Genomic DNA, 15,961 nt, shown 5'->3' on the forward strand with positions numbered 1-15,961 from the left:
ATTTCTAGGTAACTTCTTCTTAACTTCCTAAATCTTTTAATTTAGGAAGAAATACTTCATATGAGCATAACCCAGATATGTAAAAAAAAATCTTCTTTTGTTTTTTAAGAAAACTAACCATCCAATCACTAAGAAACTAACCACCCAATCACTAATAATAAAATCATACAGCTCTTACTGACCAACGTAGAACTCTGGGATGTGGAGTACTTTTCTCCTTTCTAACATATCTTTTCTTTCTATTTGAAATTTCAGAGGATCTGTTCTTCCCCTTTGAGGAATGAATTCAGGACTCAAGAACCTGTGAAAATACAAATAAATTAATTAAAAGTAAACTTAAAAGGCTGCTAAAAGAAAATTGTTGCTTTTCAAAGAAATTAAAGAATACGATACTGACGTGTTTTATTGTTCATTGTCTAAATAAAAGTTAATCTTATTTCTAAAATTGTTAATGCTCATGAAAATAGCTAACAATTCCTAAGTACTCACCTGGTATTTTGTTAAAAGCTTTGTGAAACATCTATTGCATAAATTAATCCTTCTAGCAACCATGTGGGTTTGGTGTCATCTCCTTTTTACAGAGCAAGAAACTGAAGCTTGAAAAAAGTAAATAACTAACTAACCCATTGCTACATTAGCTATAAATCTGTCAAGTCAAGATTTAAATGTAGGTATGTTTGTCAGTCTCCAAAGCCTATGACCATTACTACAGGTCTCACACTGAGCTATACATGCTATAATAAATTATGTCAGAAAAGACATCAACATATAAATTACTAATTATAAACTGACTTTTAAAATGATCTTCCTGATCAGAGAAGATGGCCCTGGAGATGGTGCTGAAGGGCCTGTGGCATCTGCAGGCTTGTTTGCTGTGTCTGCTGGCCAAGACTATAGACCAGTTTGAGTATGATGATTGTGACAACTGTGACGCCTATTGGTAGTCCTGGTGTCTCGTGGTTATCTTTCTGCCCTCCTGGTACAGCAGTATCCCTTGAAGAAATCCTGAGCTTTGTAGTGCTCTTCGCTCCCTGACCATGTTGAATAATTCTTGCTTTTCCCCCTCCTCATCTGTTTTCTTCTGTTTACTGCTCTTCCTGTACCTTAGGCCAGTCCCACATCCTTGCATTTCACATTCTCCTAACTGGAGACCCTTGGGCCTTAGGCGACTGCTGGGTCCTCGTCTGCCTTGTTTGTGCCTCTGTAGGAGGTAAGTCCTTGCTTTTCTCCTCTGGCCTAGTAGGGGACCTTGGGTAATGTCCCATTTTTGGCCAAGGTGAGGTATTTGTTTTAGAATAAAAAATTCACCATAAATTCTCATTTACTTAAATTTCCACAGAAATCCTGTTAGTGTCCCCATTTTGATTTCCCTAATTTGCTGGTTCTCCCTCTGTAAAAAGAGAATGATTAGACCCTGCCTGTTTACCTCAGGACTGTTGTGATTGTAGAAATGAAGCTATGTGAAAATTGTGTAAATCTTATAAAGGTGAAATCCTTTCGCTTAAAAAATAATAATCTTCCTTTTTTTCTTAACTGATTTTAAGCTCATTATGAAATATTTAATCTATATAAAAAGTATAAATGACAGTACAATGAATATTCATGTCTCTACCACCCACCTCAAGAAATAAATTATCAATATTGTGGAAGCCCCAGCGTATCCCTTCCTACTCTGTAGAGTTCATTACTATCCTAAATTTGGTGATTATTCCCATGAATTTCTTCCTCTTCCTCAATTTTCTACTTTGAAAATTTTAAAGCCTACCAAAAAAAAATAATACAATGAACAACTGTAGATAGTTCATCTACTTTTACTAACTGCTAAAATTCTGCTGTATTTGCTTTATATATACATATCATTTTTTTCTGAACCATTTGAAAATGTCAGCCAGGTGTGGTGGTTTACATCTGTTATCCCAACACTTGAGAGGCCGAGGAGGGTAGATCATTTGAGCCCAGGAGTTCCAGACCAGGCTAGGCAACATAGTGAGACCTCATTCTCCAACAAAAAAATGTTAAAAATAGCCAGGCATGGTGGCGGGCACCTGTAGTCCCAGCCACTTGGGGGAATGAGTAGGGAGGGGCCTAGGAGTGGGAGGCTGCAGAGCCAAGATCATGCCACTGCACTCCAGCCTGGGTGACAAAAGCAAGGCTCTGTCTCAAAAAAATGGAAGAGCAAGGCATTTCATTCCTCAATAATTTAGAAGGCTTATGCTAAGAATAAGGACTTGCTCCTATATTATCATGATACCCTTATGACACCTATAAAAGTTAGCATTAATTTGATAACATAATCTAATACAGAGGTATCCAATCTTCTGGCTTCCCTGGGACACACTGGAGGAATTATCTTGAGCCACACATAAAAGACACTAACAACAGCTGGTAAGCTTAAAAAAAAAAAAAGTCACAAAAAAATCTCATAATGTTTTAAGAAAGTTTATAAATTTGTGTTGGGCCACATTTAAAGCTGTCCTGGGCTGCGGGTTGGACAAGCGTGGTCTAATATAGGGTTCATACTCAAATGTATGTCAATATCCTGGGAAGGTATTTTACATCTATTTGTTGCCCAATTCAAAATACAATCAAGCTTCACACATCATATTTGGTCGTTAGTCTCTCAAACTAAGACTTTTCCCCATCTTTGTATTTTTATAACATTAACTTTTTTGAACAGTCAAGACCTACTATCTTATCCCTGGATTCTGTATTGTTTCCACATACCTAGACTAAGGTTAAATAATTTTAGTAAGAATATCACAGAGATGATGCTGTGAACAACTTATTCTGTCACATCAGGAGACACATAATATCAGCTGGTACCACTACTGGTAAAGTTATGTTTGACTGGCGAAGTTTCAGAAGGTCCCCCTTAAATTTCTTTTTACTTTACATATGCAGGTATGTCTGCGTAACATATACTATTGTTTAGTACAGTTTTGTTTTTGTTTTTTCTGAGACGGAGTCTTGCTCTGTCAACCAGGCTGGAGTGCAGTGGCACCATCTCAGCTCACTGCAACCTCCGCATCCTGGGTTAAAGCAGTTCTCCTGCCTCAGCCTCCTGAGTAGCTGGGATTATAGGCGCATGCCACCACGTCTGGCTTTTTTTTTTTTTTTTTTGTATTTGTAGTAGAGACGGGGGTTTCACCGTGTGGGCCAGGCTGGTCTCGAACACCTGACTTCATGATCCGCCCTCCTCGACCTCCCAAAGTGCTGGGATTACAGGTGTGAGCCACTGCGCCTGGCCTATAGTTTTAAACTTCACAAAAATAGCATCCTACATTAATGATTCTAAAGGTTTTTTCCCACACATATTTGTGAAAATCATCCATGTTTAATTAAAAGTCAGTTCTTGTTCATTCACTTTTCACTGCTGTACAATATTCTGTCATATGAATGCATTTGCCTATTCACCTACTGTTGGTTATCTATTCTACCTCTAAATTTTTGTTATAAAAAATACTTACATTCATTCTTGTACTTGTCTCCTTGTACATACATGTAAGAGTTTAGGTTGTGTGCTTTCTGAGTGAGAAGGTATACACAACTTAAACGTACTAAATTCTGTCAAATTGTTCTCCAGAAAATATCATTTACATTCCTGTTTAAGTGAATTCTATTAAATGCCACCCTTTAAGAGATATTCCATTAATACCTTAAAAAAAAAAGTTTTATAAGGAAATATTTTCTGAATCTCTAGGTTCTCTAACTCCAAGTTTACTTCTATTTAAATCAGTGGAATATTTTAAATGTTTAAAAAAATAAAAAATAAAAGGCCAGGCGTGGTGCCTGTAGTTCCAGCTACTCAGGAGGCTGAGGCGGGAGGATCACTTGAGTCCAGGAGTTTTGAGGCTGCAGTGAGCTAAGATCACCACTCCACTCCAGGCTGGGTGACTGAACCAGACTCTATCTCAAAATTTAGGAAACAAAAAAAAAAATCCCAGAGATAATCCAATCAACAACCTACAGCCCTTTCAAGAAGCCTATAATCACAGCAGGTTTTTTCCTCTGAAAATTGCTTTTTTAAAAAGGTTGTTACACAGCTCTCTTTTCAGATCTTAAGTCCTTTAAATTTACATGTACCTCCAAGATGACCACCATTCATTTTAGTTTTTATTCACACTGTTTTGATGAGTAAGTTTCAGACACACTTTAGCGGCAATTTTTACTGTGCCTTGTCTGCCAAAACTTCCAACCTAACCCACAGCAAATTTTTTAAGTTGGCCAATCTATTCCTATCCAGGGTTGGGGTCTTTTGAGAGAAAAGAACGGCTCTTGGACTTAAACAGGTATAAACAGATGTACCTCAGAGAAAAACTCTGGTATAGGACATACACCACAGAAGAAAGAGCTTAAAATATGGGGAATCTTTGAAGTTCTGACTCAATAAAAATGCAAAGAAGTTGAATGCTGGCTTGGGGAGAAGCGAGGAAGACAGAACACTGTGGTGCACGGGCTCATGAATCCTACACACCAGCTCGTGCAGGGGAAGGTGCAGCCCCCATCTTAGAGCCGGTACCTCCGACGCGAACGCGCTGACCCGCTCACCGACCCCAGTTGCCGGCCTGGCGCCAGGGTAGTGCCTCACCTGCGTTCCTGTTCCGCTGGGCGGCGCTTGTCCATGATGATCGGCTTCGGCGGCGGCTGGAACGCGCCAGGCTCAGAAGGCCCAGTGCTGTGCTGCCGGACAGGCCCCGCGTGGACCCCTGCGGGAGCAGACGACGAAGGTCAGGACTCTAGTGCCAGCCCCTAGATCCCGCAGAGCCCCGCAATCTCCCCCAACCCGGTGTCCCACGGAGGACCAACTCTGGGGTTGCCTCTCATCTCCAGGCTTGCCTCCCCCATCCTGACCCTGGGCCCCTAACGTGCCCCAGCTCGCAAGTCCCGCTCCTCTTACTGCAGGCGAAAGAGGCCGGCGCGGGGAACAGAGTCCTGGCGGCTTGGAAACTCCGACTTAGGCCCATTGCAGCCCCGTGCCCCGCTGCAATGCAGGAAGCCATGCCAGCTAGCTTACGTCAAGACTACAACTCCCAGTAATCAGCGCGACGAGATTGTAGCTGCCTGCCACTAGATGGCGGCTGCTATGGGACAAAATAGATAAGTCTCTCCCCCTGCTCCTTTCCTGATGTCTTAGGAAAAGAGCAAATTTCTCTAGTTCCCCATAATGAGCCAAGTTACACCCCTCCACAGGGGTGTTTTCCCCCGGCCTAGAAAGCTCTTTCCTACCTCTTTGAATCAACTGTATCTTCTCAGGCAAGCTCTCGCTATGTGAAAATCCCGTTGTAGGCCTTCATTCCCACTAGGTGCCTTCGATTGGCAGCTCTGATCTCATTTGCAATTCTTTCTTCCTTGTGTAATTATTAGATTAGTATTTAAATCTGCTATTATACTATAATGAGGCAAGGGAAGGGAGAAACTCTCACTAACTCTTTGTTTTTGTTTTGTTTTGTTTTTCTGAGACAAGGTCTTCTTCTTTTGCCCAGGCTGGAGTGCAGTGGCGTGATTATGGCTCTGCAGCCTGCAACTCCTGAGCTCAGGCGGTCCTCTCACCTTAGCCTCCAGAGTAGCCGAGACTACAGTCTTGCACCATCACGCCCAGCTGATTTTACGAATTCTTTGTTGAATGCACAGAAAGGAGAATAGAGCAGTCCCTGACAGAACTGTTGGCCCCTAGTCCTTGAGACTACAGAAAGCCTAAACCCTTTGAGGAACCCAAATGAATTTGGGCTGGGCAACAGTGGGTATGGATAGTGGGAGAAGTAAAGCTGAAAAGTCTTGTTAAGAAATTTGGAAAATGACTGGGCATGGCCAGGTATGCCTGTAACCCCAGCACTTTGGGAAACCGAGGCAGGAGGATCCCTTGAGTTCATGAGTTGGAAACCAGCCTGGGCAACATAGTGAGAACTTATCTCTAAGAAACAAACACAGCCAGGCACGGTGGCTCACGCCTTTAACCCCAGCATTTTGGGAGGCCAAGGTGGGCAGATCGCCTGAGGTCAGGAGTTTGAGACTAGCCTGGCCAACATGGTGAAACCCCTTTTCTACTAAAAATAAAAAAAAAATGTATCCTAGTTTGGTGGCAGGCTCCTGTAATCCCAGCTACTTGGGAGACTAAGGCAGGAGAATCTCTTGAACCCGGGAGGCAGAGGTTGCAGTGAGCTGAGATTGTGCCATTGTACTCCAGCCTGGGCAACAAGAGCGAAACTCGTCTCAAAAAAAAAAAAAAAAAAAAAAAAAAAAAGGAAAGAAAAGAAAGAGAAACAAGCACAAAAAAAGAAATTTGGAATTTGTTATCTCAGCAATGGTGACACAGTATAAGGATTGAACACTTAGAGTAATGTGATTATTCAACTACGTATTAGTCATTCCAGTTGTATTAATGTCCCAAAGCTACCTCAAATTCAGCATATCCATACTGAGTTCATCTTGTTCACCTCCAGACTTCCTTCCCAGTATTGGCTATCTCAGGCAATGACTTCAGCATCCACTCTCTTGCCTAAGCCAAAAATCTCAGTGCCATCCTTGATTCTTCCCTATCTCCCCCTGGATGAAGTTCCAAAAGTATGCCTGGCACCATCACATATTTCAGGAATCCATGTACCTTCTCATCCTTCCATCTGTATTACCAATCTAGGTCACCATTTTTTCCCCTCAGGATCCCTGGAGATCCCTGGAGATCCCTGCAACAGCCTTCTCATTAGTCTTCCTTCCTGTAGTTACCTTCAGTCCTTGACACAGCAACCAAAAAAGATGGCACAGAAATGCATACCCTGTTCTTGAGTTTCCCCAGTTTAAAGCCTTACTGTTTACTTTTGACAGATATCAAATGCTCAAAAAAGCAACCAACCTCTGCAGTTTGGCCCCCATACTCCAACTTGGCATCGTGAAAAACAAGAGCTGTTACACCAGCCTGAGGAACAGGGCCATGTTTTGAGCACAGAACTCAAGGTGCTGTGAAGAAAGACAGGGCCTTGTATTTTAACTCTAGCTTTTTTTATTAGAACAAGAATTTATTCTATAAATGACAAGGAATCACACAACCAAAATTTCAGATGAGCAATATTTTGGCTCTTCTACCTACCCAAAAAAGTAGACTTCAAGCTGTTAAGAGTAAAAGGGAGGAGAGGCAAAGATAATCATGACTGGCAGTGGTGAATATTTTTCTGTATTAACCATGCCCAGAACACTTGGCCTTCACTCTTGCTAGGATTGGTGCTATGGGCAGGGGCAGAAAAATAAAAGACAGACCTTCACAGGAGGACGGCAGAATTTACTAGACATTGCCAAGCCATGCCTGCTGCCCTCCCCGCTTCTACAGTTGAAGGAATAGTTGTGTAGAGTTTTACAAAACTGGAAGAATGAACCTAAAGAATCTTATTTAATTTTCTCCTATATTCTTGCTCACCCAACATCCATCAGGCCATTTTGACCTTATCTTAATGTGGAGAACAAGCTGGAGTTTAAATTATTCCACCAAACAACTTCATAGAGCAAAATCAAAGAGCACAGAGCTGGCTCAACCACTTTGTGAGCTGATTACAGGAATAGTTAATTATTTACTTCTGTGTTTTACACCCATGGAAAGGAGATCATGAACATCATTATATAATGTTCAGCCAAGGGAAGAAAGTATTCCAGGCAAACCGGCTGCTTCAGGTTATTGTGACATCAGGATCCTTGTCTGTTTTGCTCATTATTACATCCTCTAGTAGAATATCTGGCACCCAATAAATATTTCTAAGTAAAATTAGGTAGATCACTCTGATTGTACTTTAGAAAACGGGTGAGAAGCAGGAAATTATTGGAATATTCCAAAAGAGAGATGGTGCTAACCTGGAACAGGAAAAAAAAAAAAAATGGTTCTTAAAGTCATCTTAAAATCATCCCTAATAAGAGCCTTGACTAGCAACATCAGCACAACCAGGGAACATGTTAAAAATACAAATTCTCAGGCCCCACCCCCAGACTTACTGAATTTAAAACTTTGGGCACAGAACCCAGTGATCTGTGCTTTAACAGATCCTCCAGGTGATTCTGATAGTTGTTCCAATTTGGGAACAATTGAGGTAGAGGCAATAGAAATAGAAAGTGTTATTTGTTTTTCTATATCTCCATCTATTTGTGAGGTAGAGTCAGTAAAAAACATTTTCTGTAATGTACTAGCTGTGAGTCTTTGAGAGAGGTTCCCATCTCTGCCTTTGCTTCTTCATGGGTAATAGGATAGAGGTATACCTACCTCATTGGGTTGGTATAAGGATTAAATTGAGAAATAAAGTTTGGGGATAAATGTATAGATCATAATAAGTTCTTTTTTTCCAACTTCATTGAGACATGATTGAAGACAAAATTTGTATATATTTAAGGTGTACAACATCGTGATTTGATATATGTATGCAATGTGAAATGATTACCACAGTTGAGCTAATTAACATATCCTTCACCTAATTGGAAAAAAAAAAAAAAAAAAAAGCTTTTTGTAAAACTTACTTTAAAGATGCCAGCAAGAGAAAACTATAATCTGATTCATGTATTAACACTTCCAAAAAAAGAATCTCCTATACCTGGAAAACCCTAAAGATGCTACCAAAAGACCTGATAAATAACTTCAATAAAGTTTCAGGATCCAAAATTAATATGCAAAAATCTGTAGTATGTCTATACACCAACAATATTCAAGCTGAGAACCAAATCAAGAATGCAGTCCCATTTACAATAGCCACCAAAAACATAAAATACCTGGGAATACATCTAACCAAGGAGATGAAATCTCTACAACAAGAACTACAAAACACTGCTGAAATAAATTATAGATAACACAAACAAATGGAAAAACATTCCATGCTCATGGATTGGCAGAATCAATGTCACTAAAATGTCCGTACTGCCCAAAGTAATTTACATATTCAATGACATTACTATTAAATTACTGTCAGGAGAAAAAAACAATTCTAAAATTCATATGGAAACAAAAAAGAGTCCAAATAGCCAAAGCAATCCTGAGCAAAAAGAGTAAAGCAGGAGGAATGACATGATCTGACTTTACATTGTACTACAAGGCTACAGTCTCCAAAACAGTATGGTACTGGTACAAAAAGCAACAAATAGACCAATGGAACACAATAGAGAATCAACAAATAAAGCCACATACCTACAACCAACTAATCTTCAACAGAGTCTACAAAAATTAGCAGTGGGGAGATGACATCCTATTCAATAAATTGTGCTGGGAAAACTGGCTGACTATATGCTGAAGAATGAAACTAGACTGCTACCTCTCACCACATAAAAAAATTAACTCCAAATGGGTTAAAAACTTACATGTACAACCTCAAACTACAAAAATCCTAGAATAAAGCCTAGGGTGTACTCTTCTGGACATTCGCCTAGACATAGAATTTATGATTAAGTCTAAAAAGCAAATGCAGCAAAAAAAAAAAAAAAAATGACAATTGAGATCTAAATAAAGAGCTTCTGCACAGCAAAATAAACTGTCAACAGAGTAAACAGACATCTTACAGAATGGGAGAAAATATTTGTAAACTATGCATCTGAAAAATATTTAATTCATATTCAGAATCCATAAGAAATTTACATAATTGAACAAGAAAAAAATAATACCCTTAAAAAGTGGGGAAAGGACATGAACAGACACGTCTCAAAAGAAGACCTATAAGCAGCCAACAAACATATAAAAAAAAAAGCTCAACATTACTAACCATCAGACAAATCAAAGCCAAATGAGAAACCATTTTCGCACCAGTCAGAATGGCCATTATTAAAATGTAAAAAATAACAGATGTTGGCAAGACTGTGAAGAAAAGGAAACATTTACACAGTGTTGGTTAATAAATTAGTTAAGCCCCTGTGGAAAGTAGTCTGGAGATTTAAAATAACTAAAAATTGAATTACCATTTGACCCAGGAATTCCATTACTGGGTATATACCCTAAGGAAAATAAATCATTCTATCGTCAGGGTGCAGGAGCTCATGCCTGTAATCCCAGCACTTTGGGAGGCTGAGGCAGGTGGATCACGAGGTCAGGAGATCGAGACCATCCTGGCTAACACGGTGAAACCCCGTCTATACTAGAAATACAAAAAATTAACCGGGCGTGGTGGCGGGCACCTGTAGTCCCAGCTACTTGGGAGGCTGAGGCAGGAGANACAGTGTTGGTTAATAAATTAGTTAAGCCCCTGTGGAAAGTAGTCTGGAGATTTAAAATAACTAAAAATTGAATTACCATTTGACCCAGGAATTCCATTACTGGGTATATACCCTAAGGAAAATAAATCATTCTATCGTCAGGGTGCAGGAGCTCATGCCTGTAATCCCAGCACTTTGGGAGGCTGAGGCAGGTGGATCACGAGGTCAGGAGATCGAGACCATCCTGGCTAACACGGTGAAACCCCGTCTATACTAGAAATACAAAAAATTAACCGGGCGTGGTGGCGGGCACCTGTAGTCCCAGCTACTTGGGAGGCTGAGGCAGGAGAATGGCGTGAACCTGGGAGGCAGAGCTTGCAGTGAGCCGAGATTGCGCCACTGCACTCCAGCCTGGATGACAGAGTGAGACTCTATCTCTAAATACATACATACATACATACATACATACATAAAATAATCATTCTACCAAAAAGCCATATGCACTCATATGTTCATTGCAGCATTCTTCACAATAGCAAAGACATGGAATCAAACCAGGTGCCCACCAATGGTGGATCGGATAAAGAAATGTACATATATGCCATGGAATACTACATAGCCATAAAAAGAATGAAATCATGTCCTTTTCAGGTACATAGATGCAACCAGGGGCCATTATTCTCGAATTAACACTGAAACAGAAAACCAAATACTGAATGTTATCACTTCTAAGAGGGAGCTAAATGGGTACTCAGGGACATAAAGATGGGAACAATAGACACTGAGTATTCCAAGAGTGGGGAGGGTGTGAGGGGGATAAGGGCTGAAAAAGTGTCTATTGGGTACTATGTTCACTATTTGGGTGATGGGATTAATAGAAGCCCAAACCTCAGCATCACCCAATATATCCATGTAACAAACCCACACATCTAGCCACTGATTTTTTTAAATTTTTATTTTTTATGTTATTTTATTTTTGTGTGGGGAGACAGAGTATTGCTCTGTTGCCCAGGTTGGAGTGCAGTGGCATGATCTCGGCTCACTGCAGCCTCCACCACCTGGGTTCAAATGATTCTTGTACCTCAGCCTCCCAAGTAGCTGGGATTACAGATGCACACCACTACACCTGGCTAATTCTTGCATTTTTAGTAGAGGCAAAGTTTCATCTTGTTCCCCAGGCTAGTCTTAAACTTCTAGGTTCAAGAGATTCACCTGCCTAGGCCTCCCAAAGTGTTGGGATTACACTTGTGAGCCACTGTGCCTTGCTAGCTGCTGAATGGAGGAGGAGGAGGAGGAGGGGGAGGAAAGAAAGAGGAAAGAAGAAAAAAGAAGGAAGAAGAAGAAATCTCTCATTCCAAAGAAGGGGGGGAGCGGGAGGGGTGGGGGAGGAAAAAAAGAAAGAAATCTCTCATTCCAAAGAATGGAGGGAGGGAGTGAGGAAAGGAAGAAGGAGGAAGAGGAGAAGGAGGAGGAAAGAAAAGTAGAAAAGAAGATGGAAGAAGAAGAAATCTCTCATTCCAAAGAGGGGTTAGTCAAAATGGTAGTCTGGAAAACCAGTTACAACATGAAAAGTTAGCCAGTGCCCAGCCAGAAAAGGAAAGAGCCTTAGACAAGTAATTTGGGGAATTTCCAGGCCCACTGATGAGTCCATCCTGGGCAGACGTAAATGAAGGAAGTTGTAGACAACAGTTGTCAAGTTGTCTGATTCCATAGATGAAATAATCCCTAGCAGGAGACTTAGCTTGTTGCCAATAAACACTTGAAACCTGTATTAAACTCCCTTTGTTCTGTGTTCATCAAGCAACCCCTTCCATATTTGACATTAAATTTTGCCTTCAAGGAGGGGAAGTGGTGGTCACAAAGACATAAATGTTCTGGTATTCTGGTCAGCATATTATTTTTTGTTTACTTATAAGTTAATAAACTAGCATTTAGTTTTTTGTCATATCAATTTCACAAATTTGGTTCATGTAAGTCTTCCCTAAATGATGTATCTATTTCATGCTGTGCTGAAAATCAGGTTCTGGGCTTTCAAAATCAAAAGTCAGACCCAGGGCCATGACAGATTCTCCAAAGTCAATATTATCTGTGAAGCCTTGAAGTATATATTTTGCCTGGATGAAGGAACTTCATATTGCCTCATAAGCTCACCCTCACTACACATACACTCCTTTATTCACTATCTATAACTATTTAATAAATTGCTTCTAAATTTAGCAGCTTAAAACAACAAACATTTATTGTTGTATGGTTCTGTGGGTCAGAAACCCAGAAGTGGCTTAGTTGAGTGATTTTGACACCAGGTCTTTCACAATGCTGCAATCAAGAGGTTGGCTAGGGCTATAGTCAACTCAAGGCTCAACTAAGGGAAGATCTGCTTGCCAGCTGGTTCTGTGACTAGAAGCAGCCTTGCTGGCTGTTGGCTGGGGACATTGGTTCCTTGCTGTGTGAACCTTTCCATGGGGCAGCTCGTAACAGGTATCTGGCTTCCCTCGGAGTGAGCCAGCAATGGAACAAGAAGGTGAACAAGACAGAAGTCACAGTCTTTTTGTTACCTAATCTCAGAAGCAACGTGCCATCACTGTTACTGTGATTCTGTTCATTAGAAACAAGTCACTAGGTCCGGCTCACACTCAAGTGAAATGGACCCCAAAGCCAGAAATACGAGGAGGTCGGGATTATTGGAGGCCATCTTACAAGCTGCCTGCCACAAAATCATTTTCATATTCAAATTTACGAAAGTATAATGTTTTTTCTACAAGCTAGCCAATGTTTCATTGCAATGGCTATTAAACAACAATGCCATAACACTTCATATTTGCTAACGTTTTGTATTTTTAAATTACATATGTAATACTAAAATATTCTTAGTATTTGTGAGCTAATTCTCTCCAGCCATCCTCAACTTAGTAAGAAATATTTATTTCCCTTTTTGCTTGGTGAATATCTTGAGCTGACTAGGATTTTTACACAGATTTGGACTTTGAGCCCTAGTCAGAAATGGATGTAGGCCTTGTTTGAAATACAGCCCATTCTTGTGGATAATTCATCACACACTGATGGCAAGTATAGGAGAGAGGGACGGTGGGGAAGACCATGATGGTGATGGAAGTAAAATGTGAGAAGAGAGTCTAGGATGGCAAGGGAAGGTAGAGCAGATCTTTCTCAATCACTCTTTCATTCATTCATTTACTCATTTGGTCAGTCAGCCTTCTATTCTTATTTAACAAGTTTTTATTGTTCACCTACCATGTGCCAGGCAATGGGCTAGATCCTGGAGATACAAAGTTGATAATCCTAGTGTCTTCATAATAGGATGCCATAGTGTGAAGGAAAGACTGTCAAACAATGACAACATTACCTGCTAAATAGGGAGCGAGAGGCATAGAGCACAGTGGGAATATGGGGGTCAGGGGAGTGGGAGCTGGTGATGTAATCTGATGATCTGATCTGAGTTTAAAAGTATTGAATGGGGCTCAGTTCTGCAGGGTTGTAACTAAGTAAATATCTAGCCTGGAAACACAGTCTGTTCCATTGCTTCACAGAGGAGCACACCTGGAAAAAAGGAACAAGAAAAATGTTATTGACACCAGAAGGACAAAGTAGGAATAAAAATTTTAAAAAGCCAATTTAAAACAGTTACACATGTGTATGAGAATTTATGATGTGAGTAAACTGGCACTTAAAATCAATGTGGAGGCCAGGTGTGGTGGCCCACGCTTGTAATCCTAGCACTTTGGGAGGCTGAGGCCGTAGGGTCACTTGAGGCCAGAAGTTTAAGATCAGTGTGGCCAACATGGCGAAAATTCATCTCCACTAAAAATACAAAAATTGGCTGGGCGTGGTGGCACACACCTTTAATTCCAGAACTTTGGGAGGCTGAGGCACAGAATCGCTTGAATTGGGGAGGTAGAGGTTGCAGTGAGCTGAGACCGTGCCACTGCACTCTACCCTGGGTGACAGAATGAGACTCTGTCTCAAATAATAATAACAATAAATAAAATAAAATAAATGTGGAAAGGATGGAAAAACGATGTTCAGACAATTAGATATCTGTTGGAAAAAAAATATGAATTGATCCATACTTCACAATTTTGGAAAATCAGTATCTTATATTTCTATTTACTTGATATGCATAAAGAACTTCTGGAAGAATATCATATATATAAGAATAATATCTTATATATATAAGATTTATATATATATCCCACAAATGAAAGAACTTACCTTCCCTAGGATAGAAAAGGCTTAGAAAAGAAGAAACAAGGTTGGAGCTAGCACTTTCACTGTATGCATTTTGTATTGTTTGACTATGAACCTTATAATTATCTATTCTAGAAACTGAATTTCGAAAAATGAAAACTTATGGATGGAATGAAGAAATAACTGAGAAAAAAACATGCAAGACATTGTAAGTAAAAATACATTGTAACGCCTTCTTAAATAGAATGAAAGAACCCCAAAGCCATGAAGAGAAAGATTGATAAGTTTGACCCCATTACCACTGAAATCTTCTAGATGAAAAACAGATATCATAAACAAATTTAAAACACTAGTGATTGCCGAGTGCAGTGGCTCATGCCTGTAAATCCCAGCACTTTGGGAGGCCAAGGTGGGTGGATCATATGAGATCAGGAGTTTGAGACCAGCCTGACCAACATGGCAAAACCTCGTTTCTATGAAAAATACAAAGATGAGCCGGGCACGGTGGCACACGCCTGTAGTCCCAGCTACTCGGGAGGCTGAGTGAGGCAGGAGAATTGCTTGAACCTGGGAGGCGGAGGTTTCAGTGAGCCGAGATCGCACCACTGCACTCCAGCCTGGACGACAAAGCAAGACCCTGTCTCAAAAAATAAATTAAATAAATACATGAAACATCAGTGATCAACTTGGAAACATTTCTTTCAAATTGTAGAAGAGATAAACGATTAATATTCAGAAATTACACCATTGACTGGAAAAAATATTGAAAGATTGACGATGTCAAGCGGAGGAAACATAAATTATAACATTTTAACCCAGCTGCTCTACATCTTATTCACAGTAAATATAAACTCACCGCAAGCTCTGAAATGTTCTAGTGGATGACAGTCATGCCAGAGTGTTCATTCAATTGTTCAACAAAATCTTGGGGAAAAAAAACCAGTGTTCATTATAATGGGAATGACTAACCCAAATGTGGCAATTCAATAATACAAAAAATTATGACAGAATTAATAATTAACTGGATCTATATATCATTGTTATGATAGTTATGGTGATATAAATTATGATAAAATCATAAATAACATATATTCCCAATTACACCTATAAATATAAGCAACCAAGGGCAAAATCACCCATTTCTGGGAATGATTAAGCCCCTAGTCAAGACATGCACTAGGGCTTAACCTACAAATCTTGGTATTGAAAGGCATTTAGAATATTATTTCACATTCGCTAAAGGCATTCCCTTTAGAGGTGCGGCCAAGACCCACCCCACAGAGTCCTGCAGCTTCTATCTGTATAGAGGAGAGGGCTAAGTAATAGTATCAATTCACTGCTGTTTAGAGGGAGTTTTTAGACTTCAAATATTTATTAATCACAAAGTTCTATTCCCAATGTCACATTTATTTGTACATCCTCTCCTACAAACTTATCTGGGGAAATATCAATTATATCTCTTGATAATCACTTGCAATTGGCTCTTGGGGTAAACTTCATAAAATTTTACTTAATAAAGTCTACAATTCTTTCTTTTTTTATTTTTATTTATTTATTTTTATGATTTATTTATCTTTTATGATTATACTTTTAAGTTCTAGGGTACATGTGCATA

The 15,961-nt window shown here is 39.8% G+C and overlaps 1 protein-coding gene across 1 annotated transcript in view; it reads right to left on the bottom strand.

Annotated features, from left to right (window-relative positions):
- The window catches only part of MRPL19 (mitochondrial ribosomal protein L19), an 8,548-nt gene extending 3,517 nt beyond the window's left edge, over window positions 1-5,031 (bottom strand). Inside the window, exons 1-3 of the mRNA XM_017889210.1 lie at window positions 4,898-5,031; window positions 4,589-4,706; window positions 183-301 (exon numbers count right to left, since the gene is read on the bottom strand). Coding sequence (XP_017744699.1) covers window positions 183-301; window positions 4,589-4,706; window positions 4,898-5,000 — 340 coding nt within the window. The 5' untranslated portion in view covers window positions 5,001-5,031. The remainder of the gene's footprint in view (window positions 1-182; window positions 302-4,588; window positions 4,707-4,897) is intronic.
- Window positions 5,032-15,961: the final 10,930 nt, after the last annotated feature.

The sequence above is a fragment of the Rhinopithecus bieti genome, unplaced genomic scaffold (assembly GCF_001698545.2).
Source record: "Rhinopithecus bieti isolate Rb0 unplaced genomic scaffold, ASM169854v2 scaffold_18746, whole genome shotgun sequence".
Classification (NCBI taxonomy): domain Eukaryota; kingdom Metazoa; phylum Chordata; class Mammalia; order Primates; family Cercopithecidae; genus Rhinopithecus; species Rhinopithecus bieti.